Below are 16,990 nucleotides of genomic sequence, written 5' to 3' on the forward strand. Positions count from 1 at the left end.
GTCAGCGGTTCGAATCCCCACGACGGGGTGAGCTCCCGTTGCTCGGTCCCTGCTCCTGCCAACCTAGCAGTTTGAAAGCACACCAGTGCAAGTAGATAAATAGGTACCGCTCTGGTGGGAAGGTAAATGGCATTTCCGTGCGCTGCTCTGGTTCGCCAGAAGACCCTGATGTTGGGAAAGATGGAGGGCACAAGGAGAAGGGGAGGACAGAGGACGAGATGGTTGGACAGTGTCCTTGAAGCTACCAGCATGAGTTTGACCAAACTGTGGGAGGCAGTGGAAGACAGGAGTGCCTGGCGTGCTCTGGTCCAGGGGGCCACGAAGAGTCGGACATGACTAAACGACTAAACAACAACAACCCTAGCTCATGTATGAGGCCAGGGAATGGGGAGGTCAGCCGTTCCTAGAATGGGCACATCACAGCAGAGGCAACATTTGAGGGGCTTCCCGGCGGGCAGGTGAGTCCCTTGGCCTCTGGGGTGCCAGCTAGGCAATGCCAAGGTTGCTGCCCTTCCCCCAAGACCAGGAGGAGACTCTGTTACCAAAGATAGACAATGGAGCGCAAATGCCTTTGCTGTGGAGTTTCGGGAATGCCTGGCATCTCCCGGAGGGAGCCCAGCTCCTCTCCTGCTATATATAAATATACACATACACACATACACCCTGAGCTGGTGTGGAACTGCCTGGTTCCTGGGGAAAGGGGCTGGATTGTAGAATTCTTGAGGGGCACCCAGTGGTCCTCTAGTCCAACCCCCTTTTATGCAGGAGGGGGGGTCATCTTCTTTGCACAGGCAGCTGGTGGGACAGGGATTCTCAGGAGCTGTGGGTGGGTGCTTCTCTTAAAGAGATGGGGGGAGAGGTTCTTTTTGCATCTTTACAACAGTGGTACCTCTGGTTGCGAACAGGATCCGTTCCGGAGCCCCGTTCGCAGCCTGAGCAGAACGCACCCCGCGTCTGCGCATGCCACGATTCGCCGCTTCTGCACATGATGTCATTTTGAGCGTCTGCGCATGCGTGAGCGGCGAAGCCCAGAAGTAACCCTTTCCAGTACTTCCGGGTCGCCACGGGACGCAACCTGAAAACACTCGACCTGAAGCAAACACAACACGAGGTATGACTGTATTTGATTCTCTTTGCATCTGAACTACCCAATTTTCAAATCAGTCCCTGCGCAATGTTGCTTAAAAGCTGCCTGCACTTTTACTATTGACAGTGGTACCTTGGTTCTCAAACTTAAGCTGTTCTGGAAGTCCGTTCCAAAACCAAAGCGTTCCAAAACCAAGGTGCGCTTTCCCATAGAAAGCAATGCAAAACAGATCAATCTGTTCCAGACTTTTAAAAACAACCCCTAAAACAGCAATTTAACATGAATTTTACTCTCTGACGATACCATTGATCCATGAAATGAAAGCAATAAACGATGTACTGCAGTCACACAGTCAATCAATCCATCAGGAGCTGAACTGGGTTGCACACAGTCGCAAAAACAAAACAAAACAAAGAGCCACAAAAACGCAAAATAAATAGCAAAAACAGACAGACCCCCAGCATAACACTCAAAACAGAAGTGTGCCACTCAAAACGGAAGCGTGGCACTTAAAATGGAGCATGTTCAGCTTCCAAAAAACGTTCGCAAACCGGAACACTTACATCCGGGTTTGCAGTGTTTGAGTTCCAAGTTGTCTGAGTACCAAGGCGTTTGAGAACCAAGGTACCACTGTGCCCTTTCGGAGGCGAGGCAGCAGGAACCGTACGCATGGCTCCGAATCATAGCTGTCAACTTTTCCCTTTTCTTGCGAGGAATCCTGTTCAGAATAAGGGAATTTCCCTTTTTAAAAAAAGGAAAACATTGACAGCTATGCTCTGAACGCAGATTTGCCTAACTGCGATTATGACAGCGGCTGTTTTGTTTCCAGTTCCTTTCCCAAGATCACATGGAATCTGCCTTTTTCACAGCCACAGAGGCACACTGGGACGCTGTCTTTGTCCAGCTCTCTACTCTGTGTATCTGCCATATATATCTCGAGGCCAAAAAATCCGGGCTTCCAAAACGGCCTGGCCTCCCTCCTTCGCCTCCCCCTAACCCTGGCGCTGGCTCAGAAGGGAACAGCTGTTTGGAATGGGCTACCAATGCGGTCATTGCTTCCTAGAATGTGATCTTATCAGAGGCCTGGGCAGGCGGTGGTAGGGGGAGAGAGAGAGAGAGAGAGAGGGAGAGGGAGAGGGAGAGAGGGAGAGAAAGGATGAGAGGAGGGTGGTGAAGGGCCGGGAGACCCACACAGAAGTACTTTTGCAGACCCCGCAGCCGTTCCCCCCAAGCGAAGCCAGGAATGACTGAGCTGGTCAGGAGTCGCTTGGCAGTGGGTCAAGACCCTGGCTTGGCTTGAAAGAGCAGCTGATTCCCCCAGCTGACGCTTTGCTCCAAAGACGGGACTGGGCGCCAAGCCCAAATGCCACTGCTGCGGGCACCGCAGAGGTCATGTAGACCAACCCGCTCGTCGGCCCCGGGTCACCGGCGCAGGATGTAACTGCGGCACTCTGGGAAATGGCTGCGGAAGGAAGGAGACCCCGACTTCCTGCTTTGCAAGGGGTTAGACTAGATGAGACTCAGGGGTCCCTTCCTTTTTTTAATAATAATTTTTATTAATTTTAACATATGAATTATAATACATACCACAAAACTTCACCACTTACACAGTCTTTTTATGGACTCCCATCAGCACCTCTGATGATCCCCCGTTTTAACCACTTCTTATGCATTTCTTACATTCATATTACCTTTAATTATCATAACTAATCATCCTCCCCTTTATCCATTATTGCAATAGTTCCAATAATTCACCTCACAAAACTTCTCGCAAACCTACAAACGTACTTTGATCATCACTATTACTTTTCAAATAGTCTGTAAATTTACACCAGTCTTCTGTGAATTTCTGGTCCCGCAGATTTTGAATCCTTCCTGTTAGTTTGTTTAATTCTGCATAGTCCATTAATTTCATCCTCCATTCTTCTTTCGTCAGTAATTCTTCTTGCTTCCATTTTTGTGCGAATAATATTCTTGCTGCCATCGTTGCGTATAAAAGCAGCTTACATTCTTTTCTATTTATATCACTTCTTACCACGCCCTGTAAAAATGCTTCTGGTTTCTTTATTAATGTATATTTCAACATTTTTTTCATCTCATTATATATCATTTCCCAGAAGCTTTTCACTTGAGACTCAGGGGTCCCCTCCAGCTCGAAATTCTGTGGTTTTTTAGTTTAGGGGGAAGGCAAGTAACAGGAGACGGGATAAGGTGTTTGTAAAAATCATGCCCGGCGTGCGGAAGGTGGATGGAGAGACGTTTCTCTCCCTCTCTCGTCGGCATCCGACGAAGCTGGATGTTGCAAGATTTGGGGCAGATGGACTGTGGAACTCCCTGCTACAAGAGGTGATGGCCACCAGCTTGGATGGCTTTAAAAGAGGATGAGACAAATTTGTGGAGCAGGAGAGGGCTATCGATGGCTACTGGGCCTCATGGCTCTGCTCCAACGCTTCCTGGAAGCCACAGGAGGAGAGAGAGATCTTGTGATCGAATCCTGCTTGCGGCCTAGGACCCACGTACCTACGGGACCGCCTCTCCTGCTATGCCCCATGGAGGACCTTAAGGTCCACAAATGACAACACTTTGGAGGTCCCGAGCCACAAGGTGGTTAGATTGGTCTCGACTAGGGCCAGGGCATTTTCAGTACTGGCCCCGATCTGGTGGAACGCTCTGTCACAAGAGACCAGGGCCCTGTGGGACTTGACATCTTTCCGCAGGGCCTGCAAGACAGAGCTGTTCTGCCTGGCCTTTGGTTTGGACTCAGTCTGACCCTTATGTTTCTCTCCCCTTATGGTTTTGATCTATGGGCTACTTTTAAAATGAGGCTGCATTTTAAATTTCATTTTAACCAGTATTTTAAATTGGGTCCCCCCCCCCATTACATTTTTACTGTAATTTTTACTGGTGTTAGCCACCCTGAGCCCGGCTCTGGCCAGGGCAGTGGGGTATAAATAAATTATTATTATTATTATTATTATTATTATTATTATTATTAAGCAATAAAATAGCAAACAGCAGGACCAATTGTGCCCGGCTTGCGCCATCGCCCTCTGCTCAGTAGCCATGCCAAGGGGAGGGAGGGTTATAAATAAAATTTATTATTATATTATTATTACAGTGGTACCTCAGGTTAAGTATTTAATTCATTCCGGAGGTCCGTTCTTAACCTGAAACTGTTCTTAACCTGAAGCACCACTTTAGCTAATGGGGCCTCCTGCTGCTGCCGCGCCCCTGGAGCACGATTTCTGTTCTCATCCTGAAGCAAAGTTCTTAACCCAAGGTAATATTTCTGGGTTAGCAGAGTCTGTAACCTGAAGCGTCTGTAACCCGAGGTACCACTGTATCAGGGCTTGCGCACCATTGTTCTGGGTCCTCCTCCTTTCCTGCGCATGGTGAGTGGGGACCCTGTTGCAACAGTTCCTTGAATAAAGATCAGACTTGCTGAAGGAGCGTCTCCACCTCCATTGTTCTGTCCAGACACTGAGGTCCAGCACTGAGGGCCTTCTGGCGGTTCCCTCATTGCGAGAAGCAAAACTATATGGACTCTTTTGATACCCCATAATGGAAAAGCAGAGGTTTTTCTTATAGCATGTCATGTGGACAAACTCCCTTGGCCTGAAAGTGGAGGTGAGTGCCACACGCCATAGAAATTCAGTAACCCGAGGTACCACTGTAGAGGAGTCTGTGACTTGTCGGCCGTTCTTTCTGGTCCCCTATTCACCTTATGCATTCTGAAGGAACTCAGCCCTGAGTGCTCACTGGAAGGACAGATCCTGAAGCCGAGGCTCCAAGACTTTGGCCACCTCATGAGAAGAGAAGACTCCCTGGAAGAGACCCTGATGTTGGGAAAGATGGAGGGCACAAGGAGAAGGGGACGACAGAGGATGAGATGGTTGGACAGTGTTCTCGAAGCTGCCAGCATGAGTCTGACCAAAGTGCAGGAGGCAGTGGAAGATAGAAGTGCCTGGCGTGCTCCGGTCCAGGGGGTCACGAAGAGGCGGACACGACTAAACGACTAAACAACAACATGCACCTGACTGTCGTGCCTGAGAAGCCAGCGCTGCTGTGCTCCAAACGGGCCACCACTGGCTGGATCCAGGCTGCTGGCTCAGCTTGTTGTTGACGGTTGCGCCAGCTGTGCGCAGGGGCACTAATCTGCTTAAAGAGGGAAATTCTCACACTGGGCTGGCGCGGGGGCACCAGACCAAGGCTGGCATCGCACAGCTGCCTCCCTGTGAACTTGAGCAGAAACCTTATTATTGTTATTATGGTTTTTGAAAATTAAAAAAAGAACTTGAGCAGAAACCAAGCCGCAGTGGGACTGTAGAGGGGCACTCGAGACCCCCGACCCCCTCCCTCCACTTGCCTCCCACCGCCAGCCAAGGACAACATAGGGGAACAATTCTTGTTGACAGGAGTCCAGCCTTATGAGGTCTCCCTGCCCACCAAGCCGCTTGGCTTCTCTCCATCCTGTTCTGCACAGTCGAGCACATTTCCTTTCAAAGGGAGAGAGGGATGTTTGGCAAAGCTCCTCTCCCTCCCTCCCTCCCCCCACCCCACCCCCCTAAAATGCCAATACAGTACAGGCAAAGCAGACTGAGCAGAGCAAAGCGATGAAGACATGAAGAGTGCCTGGAGGCGGTTGGAGGATGGAGGGCGGCTAACAGATTGAGGTTGAATCCTGACAAAACAGAAGTACTGTTTTTGGGAGGGCAGGGGGCGGGTGGGTGTGGAGGACTCCCTGGTCCTGAATGGGGTAACTGTGCCCCTGAAGGACCAGGTGAGCAGCCTGGGAGTCATTTTGGACTCACAGCTGTCCATGGAGATGCAGGTCAATTCTGTGTCCAGGGCAGCTCCACCTGGTACGCAGGATGAGACCCTCCCTGCCCACAGTCTCACCAGAGTGGTGCATGCTCTAGTTATCTCCCACTTGGACTACTGCAATGCGCTCTATGTGGGGCTACCTTTGAAGGTAAACTAAAACTAATCCAGAATGCAGCAGCTAGACTGGTGACTGGGAGCAGCCACCGAGACCACATAACACTGGTCCTGAGAGATCTGCATTGGCTCCCAGAACATTTCCAAGCACAATTCAAAGTGTTGATATTGACCTTGAAAGCCCTAAACGGCCTCGGCCCAGTACACCTGAAGGAGTGTCTCCACCTCCAACGTTCTGCCCAGACACTGAGATCCAGCTCCAAGGACCTTCTGGCGGTTCCCTCATTGCGTGAAGTGAGGTTTCAGGGAACCGGGCAGAGGGCCTTCTCAGTGGTGGCACCTGCACTGTGGAATGCCCTCCTACCGGATGTCAAAGAGAAAAATAACTACCAAACTTTTAGAAGACATCTGAAGGCAGCCCTGTTTAGGGAAGCTTTTAATGTTTAATAGGTTATTGTATTTTGGTGTTCTGTTTGAAGCCGCCCAGAGTGGCTGGGGAAACCCAGCCAGATGGGTGGGGTAGAAATAATAAATTGTTGTTGTTGTTGTTGTTGTTGCTTGGGGGGAGTCTGCTGGTAGGCAGATGTGAGTCATTCCATATATATATATATATATATATATATATATATATATATATAGTAAAGGTAAAGGGACCCTTGATCATTAGGTCTAGTCGTGACCGACTCTGGGGTTACGACACTCAACTCGCTTTACTGGCTGAGGGAGCCGGCGTACAGCTTCCGGATCGTGTGGCCAACAGGACTAAGCCACTTCTGGCGAACCAGAGCAGTGCACGGAAACGCTGTTTACCTTCCCACCATAGCGGTACCTATTTATCTACTTGCACTTTGACGTGCTTTCGAACTGCTAGGTTGGCAGGAACTGGGACTGAGCAACGGGAGCTCAGCCCATCGTGGGGATTCGAACCGCCGACCTTTTATTAAAAACATTCAACAACTTCCCTTCTTCCCTGGTTCCTTGGATTTCCCCACCATTCCTGCATTATTATTTTTGTTAAAATTTTATTCATCTTCCAATTAATGACAAATTAAATCAAATCAGTCCAAATTACAACAATAACAATACCTCCAATTATAAAGATTTTTTGTGGGGGGGGGGTGATTTCCTGTGTTCCAGATGTCTAGGGATAATCCTCCTCATTCATGTCTCTGCACTTTCGGCTATTTTTCAAATTCCAAACTAATATGATCTCATCTCCAGCAAAAATTAACCAGTGCACAGTTATAATTTTTCTGTAGTTAACTGAATGCAGTCAAACAGTTGAGATAATCAGTCAAAAGGCAAAAGAATGCAATTTCAGCTGGAGATGAGGAAACTGGAATTAGCAGCTATGGAGAATCAAAATAATAGTAATAACACAGTAGTCAGTGTGCATGCACACGAAAGCTCATACCAATAACAAACTTCGTTGGTCTCTAAGGTGCTACTGGAAAGAATCTTTTTTTCTTGTAAGGTTGTACACTCTTGTAAAATCAGGAAACCACTTCCTTGACAAACATCCCAGCTAGCAGACACTGAAATCTTGTCCCCTGTTGGCCAAGGGAAATTTGGCAACCAAAACTGCCACCCTGGAAATATCAGCTTTCTATGAGGCTGCGTATGGGTTTGCTTGTTTTAAGTTACTAGCCCTCAGGGTTGCAGGAGAGTGGCATTCAAATCTGTGAACGGTGCCTTGCAAAAGTCGGAAGCCAGGAAGAAAGTAGGATAGTTAATTTTTTTGCAGGGGACCAATAGTTTGCAGAGACGCTTATACACAGAACCCCAACCCCGTGACTGACTGAAGCCAAGCCAAATAAATAGTTGAGGGAACCCAAATATGTGCAGAAACATCATTATTCCTTGTGTTATTTATTCAGGCTGCTGGATTTGGCTGATTTTGGCACAGAGTCGTGTAAATAGCCTATTCATCTCTCGCCTCTCCCCTTCCTTCCTTCTAGCCTGACCCCGGTCTCCCCCTTCGCTTATCACAAGCGAACGCTGCAGACAAGGATGGCTTGAAAAGAGGGAACAGATGAATTCTGGATGATATGCCGGTCAGCGGCTACAAGGCACTAGAGCTATGTCCTCGCCTCCACTTTTGGAAGTGCAACACCTCTCAACAAGCAGTCTTAGAAACTCAGATATATACCATATTTTTCGCACCATAGGGCGCACCGGACCATAGGTAAAGGTAAAGGTACCCCTGCCCGTACGGGCCAGTCTTGACAGACTCTGGGGTTGTGCGCCCATCTCACTCAAGAGGCCGGGGGCCAGCGCTGTCCGGAGACACTTCCGGGTCACGTGGCCAGCGTGACATCGCTGCTCTGGCCAGAGCCAGAGCCGCACACGGAAACGCCGTTTACCTTCCCGCTGGTAAGCGGTCCCTATTTATCTACTTGCACCCGGAGGTGCTTTCGAACTGCTAGGTTGGCAGGCGCTGGGACCGAGCAGCGGGAGCGCACCCCGCCGCAGGGATTCGAACCGCCAACCTTTCGATCGGCAAGCCCTAGGCGCTGAGGCTTTAACCCACAGCGCCACCTGCGTCCCCTGCACCGGACCATAGGGCGCACCTAGTTTTTAGATGGGGAAATCAATAAAAGCCCTGTTTAGGGAAGCTTTTAATGTTTGATGCATTACTGTATTTTAATATTGTGTTGGAAGCCGCCCAGAGTGGCTGGAGAAGCCTAGCCAGATGGGCGGCGTATAAATAATAAATTATTATTATTATTACTCTCAGGTGGTTCACTGCTCCTGCTCAGACTGCGCAGAGAGTGAGTTTTTGTTTACTGAAATTCATTCTGATTGTGCAGGTAAAATAGAAAGGATAGAATTCTGGGAGGGAGATTTGGAACCCAAAGGCTGTAAAACTATATATATTTTTTTTCTTCTTCTTTTTTTTCATTTTTTCTTGTTTTATAAAAATAGGGGAATCCGTGGAAGGGAACTGGGGTCGATCTTAGGGAAGTATAAAAAATATAAAGAGAAATGGTTAAATAAGATAAATTAATTTTGAATAAATGGGCTAATTATAATTATAACAAGGCTTTAAAATTTGGGGTAAGAATTTGTGGAATTAATTTAATGAAAATGGAATACAAGAGGGGGAGGGGGGGAAGTCCTGGAAAGATGTCAATGAAATTAAGTGTAAAATGTATCCTTTTCTTTTTTTTCTTTCTTTCCTTTTTTATTCTGGAAACTTTAATAAATATTATTTAAAAAAAGAAGAAGAAAGGATAGAATTCTGCAGGGTGTGGGATGAGGGTGTGAAAACAGTCCTGTCCAAGGACCCCCCAGGCCACACATCTCCAGATGTTGGAGAATTCAGGAACGATCCTGGCACCCAAGGCGTCTTCACATGTCTGAAAGCAGCTGAAAGCCGGGTGCAAAATGCGCCTGGAGAATTTCGAACACTGGGAGCAAAAGTGGGAGAAGGCTGTTGCTCTCATTTCCTACTTGCAAGGCTTCTGTGATTGGCTGCTGTGAGAACAGGAGGCAGGATCCGATGAGCTTCTGGCCTGATCCAGAACAGGGCCAGACTTTGGTCATATGGCGCCCTGAGCGAGGACAAAATTTGAAACCCCCACCTTAAATATTTATTATTTTCACAATAATTCCCTTGGGTACAGTTGGTTTTATAATACAGTGGTAGCTCGGGTTACATACGCTTCAGGTTACATATGCTTCAGGTTACACACTCCAGTAACCCAGAAATAGTGCTTCAGGTTAAGAACTTTGCTTCAGGATAAGAACAGAAATCGGGCTCCGGCGGCGCAGTGGCAGCGGGAGGCCCCATTAGCTAAAGTGGTGCTTCAGGTTAAGAACAGTTTCAGGTTAAGAACAGACCTCCAGAATGAATTAAGTACTTAACCCGAGGTACAACTGTAAATAATAATAATACTTTATTATTTATAAACCGCCCATCTAGCTGGGCTTCTCCAGCCACTCTGGGCGGCTTCCAACAAAATATTAAAATACTGTAATACATCAAACATTAAAAGCTTCTCTAAACAGGGCTGCCTTCAGATGTCTTTGATTGATCTTCTATGTTTTTTATTGATCTCAGAAGATACCCATATAAATATAGCTGCTATTATTATTATCATCATCATCATTTTGTGCCCCCTCAGCTCAGCTCCTTGTGGGGGGGATCTTCCCACAACATCCTAAACCCAGTGCTATCCGGTAGCAAATTTAGACTGCAAGCTGCTTGCGTCAGAGGAAAGCCTTCGGTTTATTCAACTCTAATAAAGCACACCAGTGGCAATAATAATCATAATTACAGGGGGTGGGGGCGACTTAGCTCGGTCTATAAGCCCGAGTTCTGCTAGTCAAACGATTCACTGCATTTATATCCCACTTTATTCTCCCAGGAGCTCAATGTGGCTCACATGGTTCTACCTTTCCCCTCGTTTCTAACCCCCAAAACAGCCCTGCGAGGTAGGTCAAGCTGAGAGGCAGTGACCAGCCCCCCGAGGACACCCCTGGGGGCTTCATGAAGCCAAGTGGAGATTTGAACCCTGGTCTCACCCGGGTTTTAGTCTGACACTCTAAGCTAGACTGGTGACTGGGAGCGGCCACCGAGACCACATAACACCGGTCTTGAAAGACCTACACTGGCTCCCAGTACATTTCCGAGCACAATTCAGAGTGTTGGTGCTGACCTTTAAACCCCACCCATCTGGCTGGGTTTCCCCATCCACTCTGAGCAGCTTCCAACAAAACACTAATATACAATAGCCTATTAAACATTAAAAGCTTCCCTAAACAGGGCTGCCTTCAGATGTCTTCTAAAATTTTGGTAGTTATTTTTCTCTTTGACATCTGGTGGGAGGGCATTCCACAGGGCAGGTGCCACCACTGAGAAGGCCCTCTGCCTGGTTCCCTGTAACTTGGCTTCTCGCAGGGAGGGAACCGCCAGAAGGCCCTCGGCACTGGATCTCAGTGTCTGGGCAGAATGATGGAGACGCTCCTTCAGGTCTACTGTTAGTACAAATGTATACCTGCCAGACAATTTCCTTGCCTTCAAGGGTTTCACATAGCAACTAGGGACTCTTGAGGAATTTGTTCTTGGTTTGTTTTGATACAAAGGAGCCCATATTGCCTGGCGAGCTTGTGTCTAAGGCTTGGAGGAAGCCTTTCCACATCATACTCTGAGCCAGGGTGGAGAGACCCCGTTGCTACAGAATCACAGAATTGTAGCATTGGGAGGGACCCTCAAAGGCTATCCAGCGTAACCCGCTGCAAATCACTGCTAATCTGCAGGAATCTTCCAAGTGCAGCTGGACTTCGGTTCCCAGGGGCTGGGGTGGTGGTGATGGGAGTTGTAGTCCGGCAGCCCTGAAAGGTTCTTTGCCCCCAGCTGTAAGTAACTATTCTGCACCCCATCTCGGGCACTTGCCATAGCAGAATAACAGCCGCCTACCCCAAAGGGTTGTTGTGAACAGAAAGGGCTATCTCAATTATCGGCAGTAATAGTTGTAGGTAGACTTCGTTTTTTATTTAATAGCACATAGAGCTTGACAGTAAAAGCGCATCAACCCCTAGGTGGTTTTCAGAAATATGAAATAAAACCTTAATATTCTCAGTAACAAACAAAAAAAAGGACTAAAATCAACACTAAGCAAAAGGAGATTAAAACAAGCATTCTACATGTCTGGGTGGGCTTGCCTAAGCGAAAGCATTTTAAGTTGGCGCCGAAAGGTACAGTCTGCCTGATGTCTATAGGCAGGGAGTTCCAAAGTTAGGTTCTGTGGCTGCTGCCACACTAATAATAATAATAATAATAATAATAATTTTTTATTTATACCCCGCCCTTCCCAGTTCAAAAACCGGGCTCAGGGCAGCTAACAACAAATTTAAAACACTTAATTGATGCAACAAAAAACAGCATAAAATACAGTATAAAACGTGAATAACAATAAATCCAGAATTCAAAAATCAATTTAGGGGGGAAATCCATCCGATAAACATTAGACGATAACCAGGGCTAGCTGGCTAAATTAGTCCTCTTAGGGCCAGTGAGGAGACCAGGGGAGAATTAGCTGTGGGATCTCAGAGCAGGTAATCTTCATAAAAAGGGGAATTTCTTTCCACTGTGGCCTGAATATTATGTGGCACCCTTAATGGTGCTAGTTCCACAGATCAAACTGGTCTAGTGAGAGTCAACTGGTCCCAAGCTGTGAAGGGCTTTATGTACTGAAATCTTGATCCTGGCCTTGCAAATGAGCAAGCAGTGTTTATTATCTGCAAAATAAAAAAAATCCTTCCAGTAGCACCTTAAAGACCAACTAAGTTAGTTCTTGGTATGAGCTTTCCTGCACACTTCTTCAGATACACATTATCTGCAGCGACTGTGCTACTGCATTCTCTTGAGCAAACAACCACAAAATCTCTCAATGCAGCAGTGTATTTTCAATAGATTCATATTGACATCAGAAGACGCACAAGCAGGAAAGACCAACTTTCTCCTCTCCCGCAGAATCCAAAATCCATTGCTGCCTCTGACCACGGCCAAGAGGAACTCTGTCTAACCCAGAGAACTTCCATCCCATCTGAAGCTGCTCCAATAAAGTGCTTATTTTGAAGCTCCGCCTCTCTGGGACCAACTAAGCAGCAGCAGCAGCTGCGTATGCAACCGTACATGTAATCCCTCTCTTGGCTGGGACTAAGTAGCGCTCTGTGTAACCTGGGAAGCTGGCGACCCAACAGAGGATAGCCTCCCCGCAAAAGCTGCCAGCTGTCCTTTTCTGCAAGAAACCTAACATGCAAACTGGGCGGTGAGAAGCCAGCGCTAATATCTGTCTCTTTATAAAAATAAAAATAAAAATTGTGCAGTGAATATCAAAGCGGTTCGCAGCAATAACGACAGAAAACCACACCATAAATACCATTAAGATTTTTTTAAACAACAACAGCAACAACAATCAGATATCCATTCTGAATTCCCTGTACAGGCCTGGAGGCGGAGAAAAGTTTCCAGCGGGCGTGTGAAAGTTGGCACAGAGGGCGCCTGCTGCCCTTTCCCTTAGCCCTCGCAGACCAAGAGACCTGTGTAACGCCGGAAGACGCAGCCACAAACCCGCTTCCGCTGCCAAACCGTTTTCCACGCACCCCTCTCCAAGACAGGCACACACAGAGACCCTGCGCGCGCGCGCGCCTCCTCCCGGGTCCACACCCCCTTGATCGCTAGTGAGGAGTGGGGCGCGTAGAAATGTGGGGCTGGAAAACTACCCCCCGGGGGGGATTCCCCCACCCTCGCCCCCTCCTCCTGCCAGGGCGCGTCCCCCTCCTCCAGCAACTCACCGATGGAGACCAGCTTGATGTGTTCCCGGTCGAGGAACTCCAGCGCCACCGAGACGTTCTCCAGTTTCATCTGCCTGAAGTTGGGGCGCGCGTGGTACTTTCGGTACATCTTCTTCTGGCTCAGGACCTCGAGGAGACCGATGAGCTTCAAGCCGTCGCTCAGGTCCTTCTGCAAGTCGCCGATGCGCTTGTTCATGCATTTGAGGTGCTCGTTGCACCAGCGCGTAAAAGTGTTCTGCTGAATCTTTTTCCAGGGAGCGTCCTCGGCCAGGTCTTTCTCGGTGGCCGGCATCTCCTCCTGCTCCTCTTGGTAATACGTTTGGGGGGCCTGGTCGTAGTAACTGTTGCTATTCATCCTGAATTATTGTTATTTTGTTTCGGGGAGGAAGGAAGCGGGTCTGTCCGTTCAGAGAGAGCAGCTCCGAAAAAGGGGAGCGAAGGAGCGCGAGCGAAAGGGACGAGGAGAGACCAAAATCCAAGCGGCGCAAAAAGTTGCTCGCGGCGAGTTGGGATCGACTAGCGGGGGGGGGGGGTGAAATTGAGCGGACCGAAGAGGAGGAAGAAAGGGCTCGAAACCCACCTTGTTTGTTTTAAATTGGGGGGCGGGGGCGTTCTTCCTGGGGTCTCCAACTTTCCTTCCCAAAATCCAGAGGCGCGGCGCTTCGCCCCGAAGAGGGTGAAAACAGTATCCAGAAAACGGATCAGCGAGGGTGGAGAAAATTAATCCACAAAAGCGGGCTGCTGCTTCTATTTTCTTTTGTTTCCCTTTTCTGGTTCCTTCTTCCTTTCAGCTGGGATTTCGGAGGCAAGCGAAGAGACGAGAAGAGAAAAGACAGGCAGGGAGGACAGCGGAGAGAGAGAGATTGAGAGAAAAAAGAGGGCGTGTGTTGCGGGTTTTCCTGGCTCATTCAAAAGTGGAAGGTCCGGGGCAAAGGAGGGGTTTTTAAAAAGCTTTCCCCCACCCCACCCCTCGCCCCCCAACCAACCAACCAGCCACCCCCTTGTTCCACGTCAGGAGGAAGGACTCCCAGGAATGCCTGCGCTGTGACCATATACAACGATGAGATGAGTAACTGGCTCCCAATCGCCCCCTGAGATAATTCAGGAGCTGTGGATTGGGCGCTATGGATAGCAGAGGGGCAGGGATTGGCTCTGCCAGGAGCAGATCTCTCCCCCCCCCACCCCCTTACAAACTCCACTCTTCTCTACACCCCCCTCCAACCCAACCCACTTCTTCAGGCTGGAAAGTTAAGGATGTATCAGTTGCTATTTTTAAGATCCCCCCCCCAGTCCACAAAAGGGGGGGGGTTGAATATTGTTAGGATTTGTCTTCTCTTTAAAATGGGAAGGGGAGGGGGGCAGCAACCAGCCTCAGGCCTCAGTTCTTTGGATCCAATTGCCGCTAGAAAGGGTGGGAGTTTAAATGGGGCAGTTGGGGGGGGCGCAAATGGTTTGTTGGGGGTGGGCGCAGAACTGTAAGTTCTCAGAAGACGGGGAATCAGATGTGCCTTTGAAAGCCCACCTGATTAAATTCAGGGGGACCAATAATAATAATAATAATAATAATAATAATAATAATAATATTTTATTTGTACCCGGCCTTCCCCAGCCAAGACCGGGCTCAGGGCGGCTAACACCAGGTATAAAAACAATTGATTAAAATACAACTTAAAAACAAGGATAAAATACAACATTAAAATGCAGCCTAATTTTTGTAGAAACTTGAATCAGAAACTTTTTGGGGATGAAAACGTCAAGTCTTCACCAAGGCCAACTATCCAGACTGGTCCTACGTGGGCCAGAAAAAAGCCAGGGAAGTCCCCAAATAGGAGTTCCATCACGGAAGGAGAAAGGAAAAAAGGAAAGAGGGGGAGGGGATCAAGTTGATTCCAAGCCAAAGGCCAGGCGGATCATCCACACACACACACACACACACACACAAAGGGGGTTCAGAATGACTGAGCATCTTGAACCCATCACTTGTGGATGCAGTTACGGCAGCGCCAGAAGTGGAAGAGTGTCATGTTTTTTTAAAAAAGCCCAGCGTTTTAGAATTCTGAAAAGTATGGTTTGCAGAGGTGGGAAATCTTTAGACACACACACACAAACATCTCAGGGAAACAAACAGGCCCAGTTTGTGCAACTCAGCTGTCATCAGTTGACTCCTTGATACTCAAGCGGCAAGCCGCATGGAAGTTTCCCTGAGCAGAGGCCACAGCACGGGCGAGATTCGAACCCGAGTCTTCCACAATCAAGCTCACACACACCCTTTTCTTGATCTACTTTGGCTCGCCCTCTTTGCAGAGATTACAGTATATTAATAAAAATAAATAACTCAGAAATACAGGTGCAACCTGGATAGCTTTTACTCCAAAGAGTGAAGTGTCAGTACAGACATTATTATTATTATTATTATTATTATTATTATTATTATTATTATTATTATTTATATATTCCCTTCCTCATAAAATCTCAGGGTATAAAATACAGGATTAAAAACAAGTAAATAATTAAAAACAAAACAGCAGAACAATAAGGCCACAGACACATTTAAAAGACTCTTCAAGGCCTGGTTGAAGAGGTCCGTTTCCTCCTGGGCCCTGGCACCTAAAAATATATAATGAAGGCACCAGGCGTTGCTCAGACATGGACACACACACACACCCCTTTGCCACCCATGAATGAGGAACAAAACTATCCACACCCCTCCTTCCCTTCCCACACTGCGCACAGCAAATACTTAAAATACTTTGAACTCTCCCCTTCCTCCCACTGCTTTAATCCTCTCCCCCACCCCCCAAAACCACCCCACACTCACGCTTAAAAAGCAATTAAACGCCAATGGGAGTATAACAATTAAAAAAACCAACCCAAATCTATTTAAATGCAGATTATTATGTACTATTTACAGTGGTACCTCGGGTTAAGAACTTAATTCGTTCTGGAGGTCCGTTCTTAACCTGAAACTGTTCTTAACTTGAGGTACCACTTTAGCTAATGGGGCCTCCCGCTGCTGCCATCACGCACGAGATTTCTGTTCTCATCCTGAAGCAAAGTTCTTAACCTGAGGTACTATTTCTGGGTTAGCCGAGTCTGTAACCTGAAGCGTCTGTAACCTGAAGCATCTGTAACCCGAGGTACCACTGTATATCCAAACTGAGGACCAATAGTATGACTCAGGGGTATGGCAAACTCTTTCTACGTCGGTGACATATTTCCTGGGTCATAGGCGATGATGTACATGTAGTTTTGGGAGCTGGTGGGGGAATCGGACAGGGAGAACCAGTGATTTTGCCTCGGGGAGTGTGCAAATGATATCACCCCATTGAGCTGTGCATCCATGTGCGTTTTACGCACTGGAAGCTGCTGGAGTTTTCTCCTCCTCTGTGGTGTCACCCTGGCTCAAAAAAGGTGCCTTCTCATGGAACGGTTGAAAGCTGACTCCTCGCACAGCTGCAGGAGGGAGGGAGAGAGAGGCCTGGGCCCTGTTTCATTTTTCTCTTATGATGCTCCTGCCACCCAAAATAGCCCATGAGCTGTGCAGTCACCCTGACGTGCCGCGTCGAGAGGGGGTGCAGACCGGACGGGCAGCTCAAGGAGGGATTTGCTTTGTAAACAGCACCCACTCGGCTAACAGGGTGTCCACGCTGCGGCCCGTCGCAG

At 48.0% G+C, this 16,990-nt stretch overlaps 1 protein-coding gene across 7 annotated transcripts in view; it reads right to left on the reverse strand.

Moving 5' to 3' along the window:
- The window catches only part of FLNC (filamin C), a 131,148-nt gene extending 116,896 nt beyond the window's left edge, over positions 1-14,252 (reverse strand). For 4 of the 7 annotated variants that reach the window (XM_079992085.1, XM_079992084.1, XM_079992083.1 and 1 more), the window contains exon 1: positions 13,328-14,251. In XM_079992085.1, the coding sequence (XP_079848211.1) occupies positions 13,328-13,682 (355 nt within the window). In that variant the 5' untranslated portion in view covers positions 13,683-14,251. Of the gene's footprint in view, positions 1-13,327 lie in introns of all 7 variants that reach the window. The other 3 variants (XM_079992087.1, XM_079992086.1, XM_079992082.1) reach the window with 1 other exon arrangement.
- Positions 14,253-16,990: the final 2,738 nt, after the last annotated feature.

The sequence above is a fragment of the Podarcis cretensis genome, assembly GCF_951804945.1.
Source record: "Podarcis cretensis genome assembly, chromosome: 10".
Classification (NCBI taxonomy): Eukaryota; Metazoa; Chordata; class Lepidosauria; order Squamata; family Lacertidae; genus Podarcis; species Podarcis cretensis.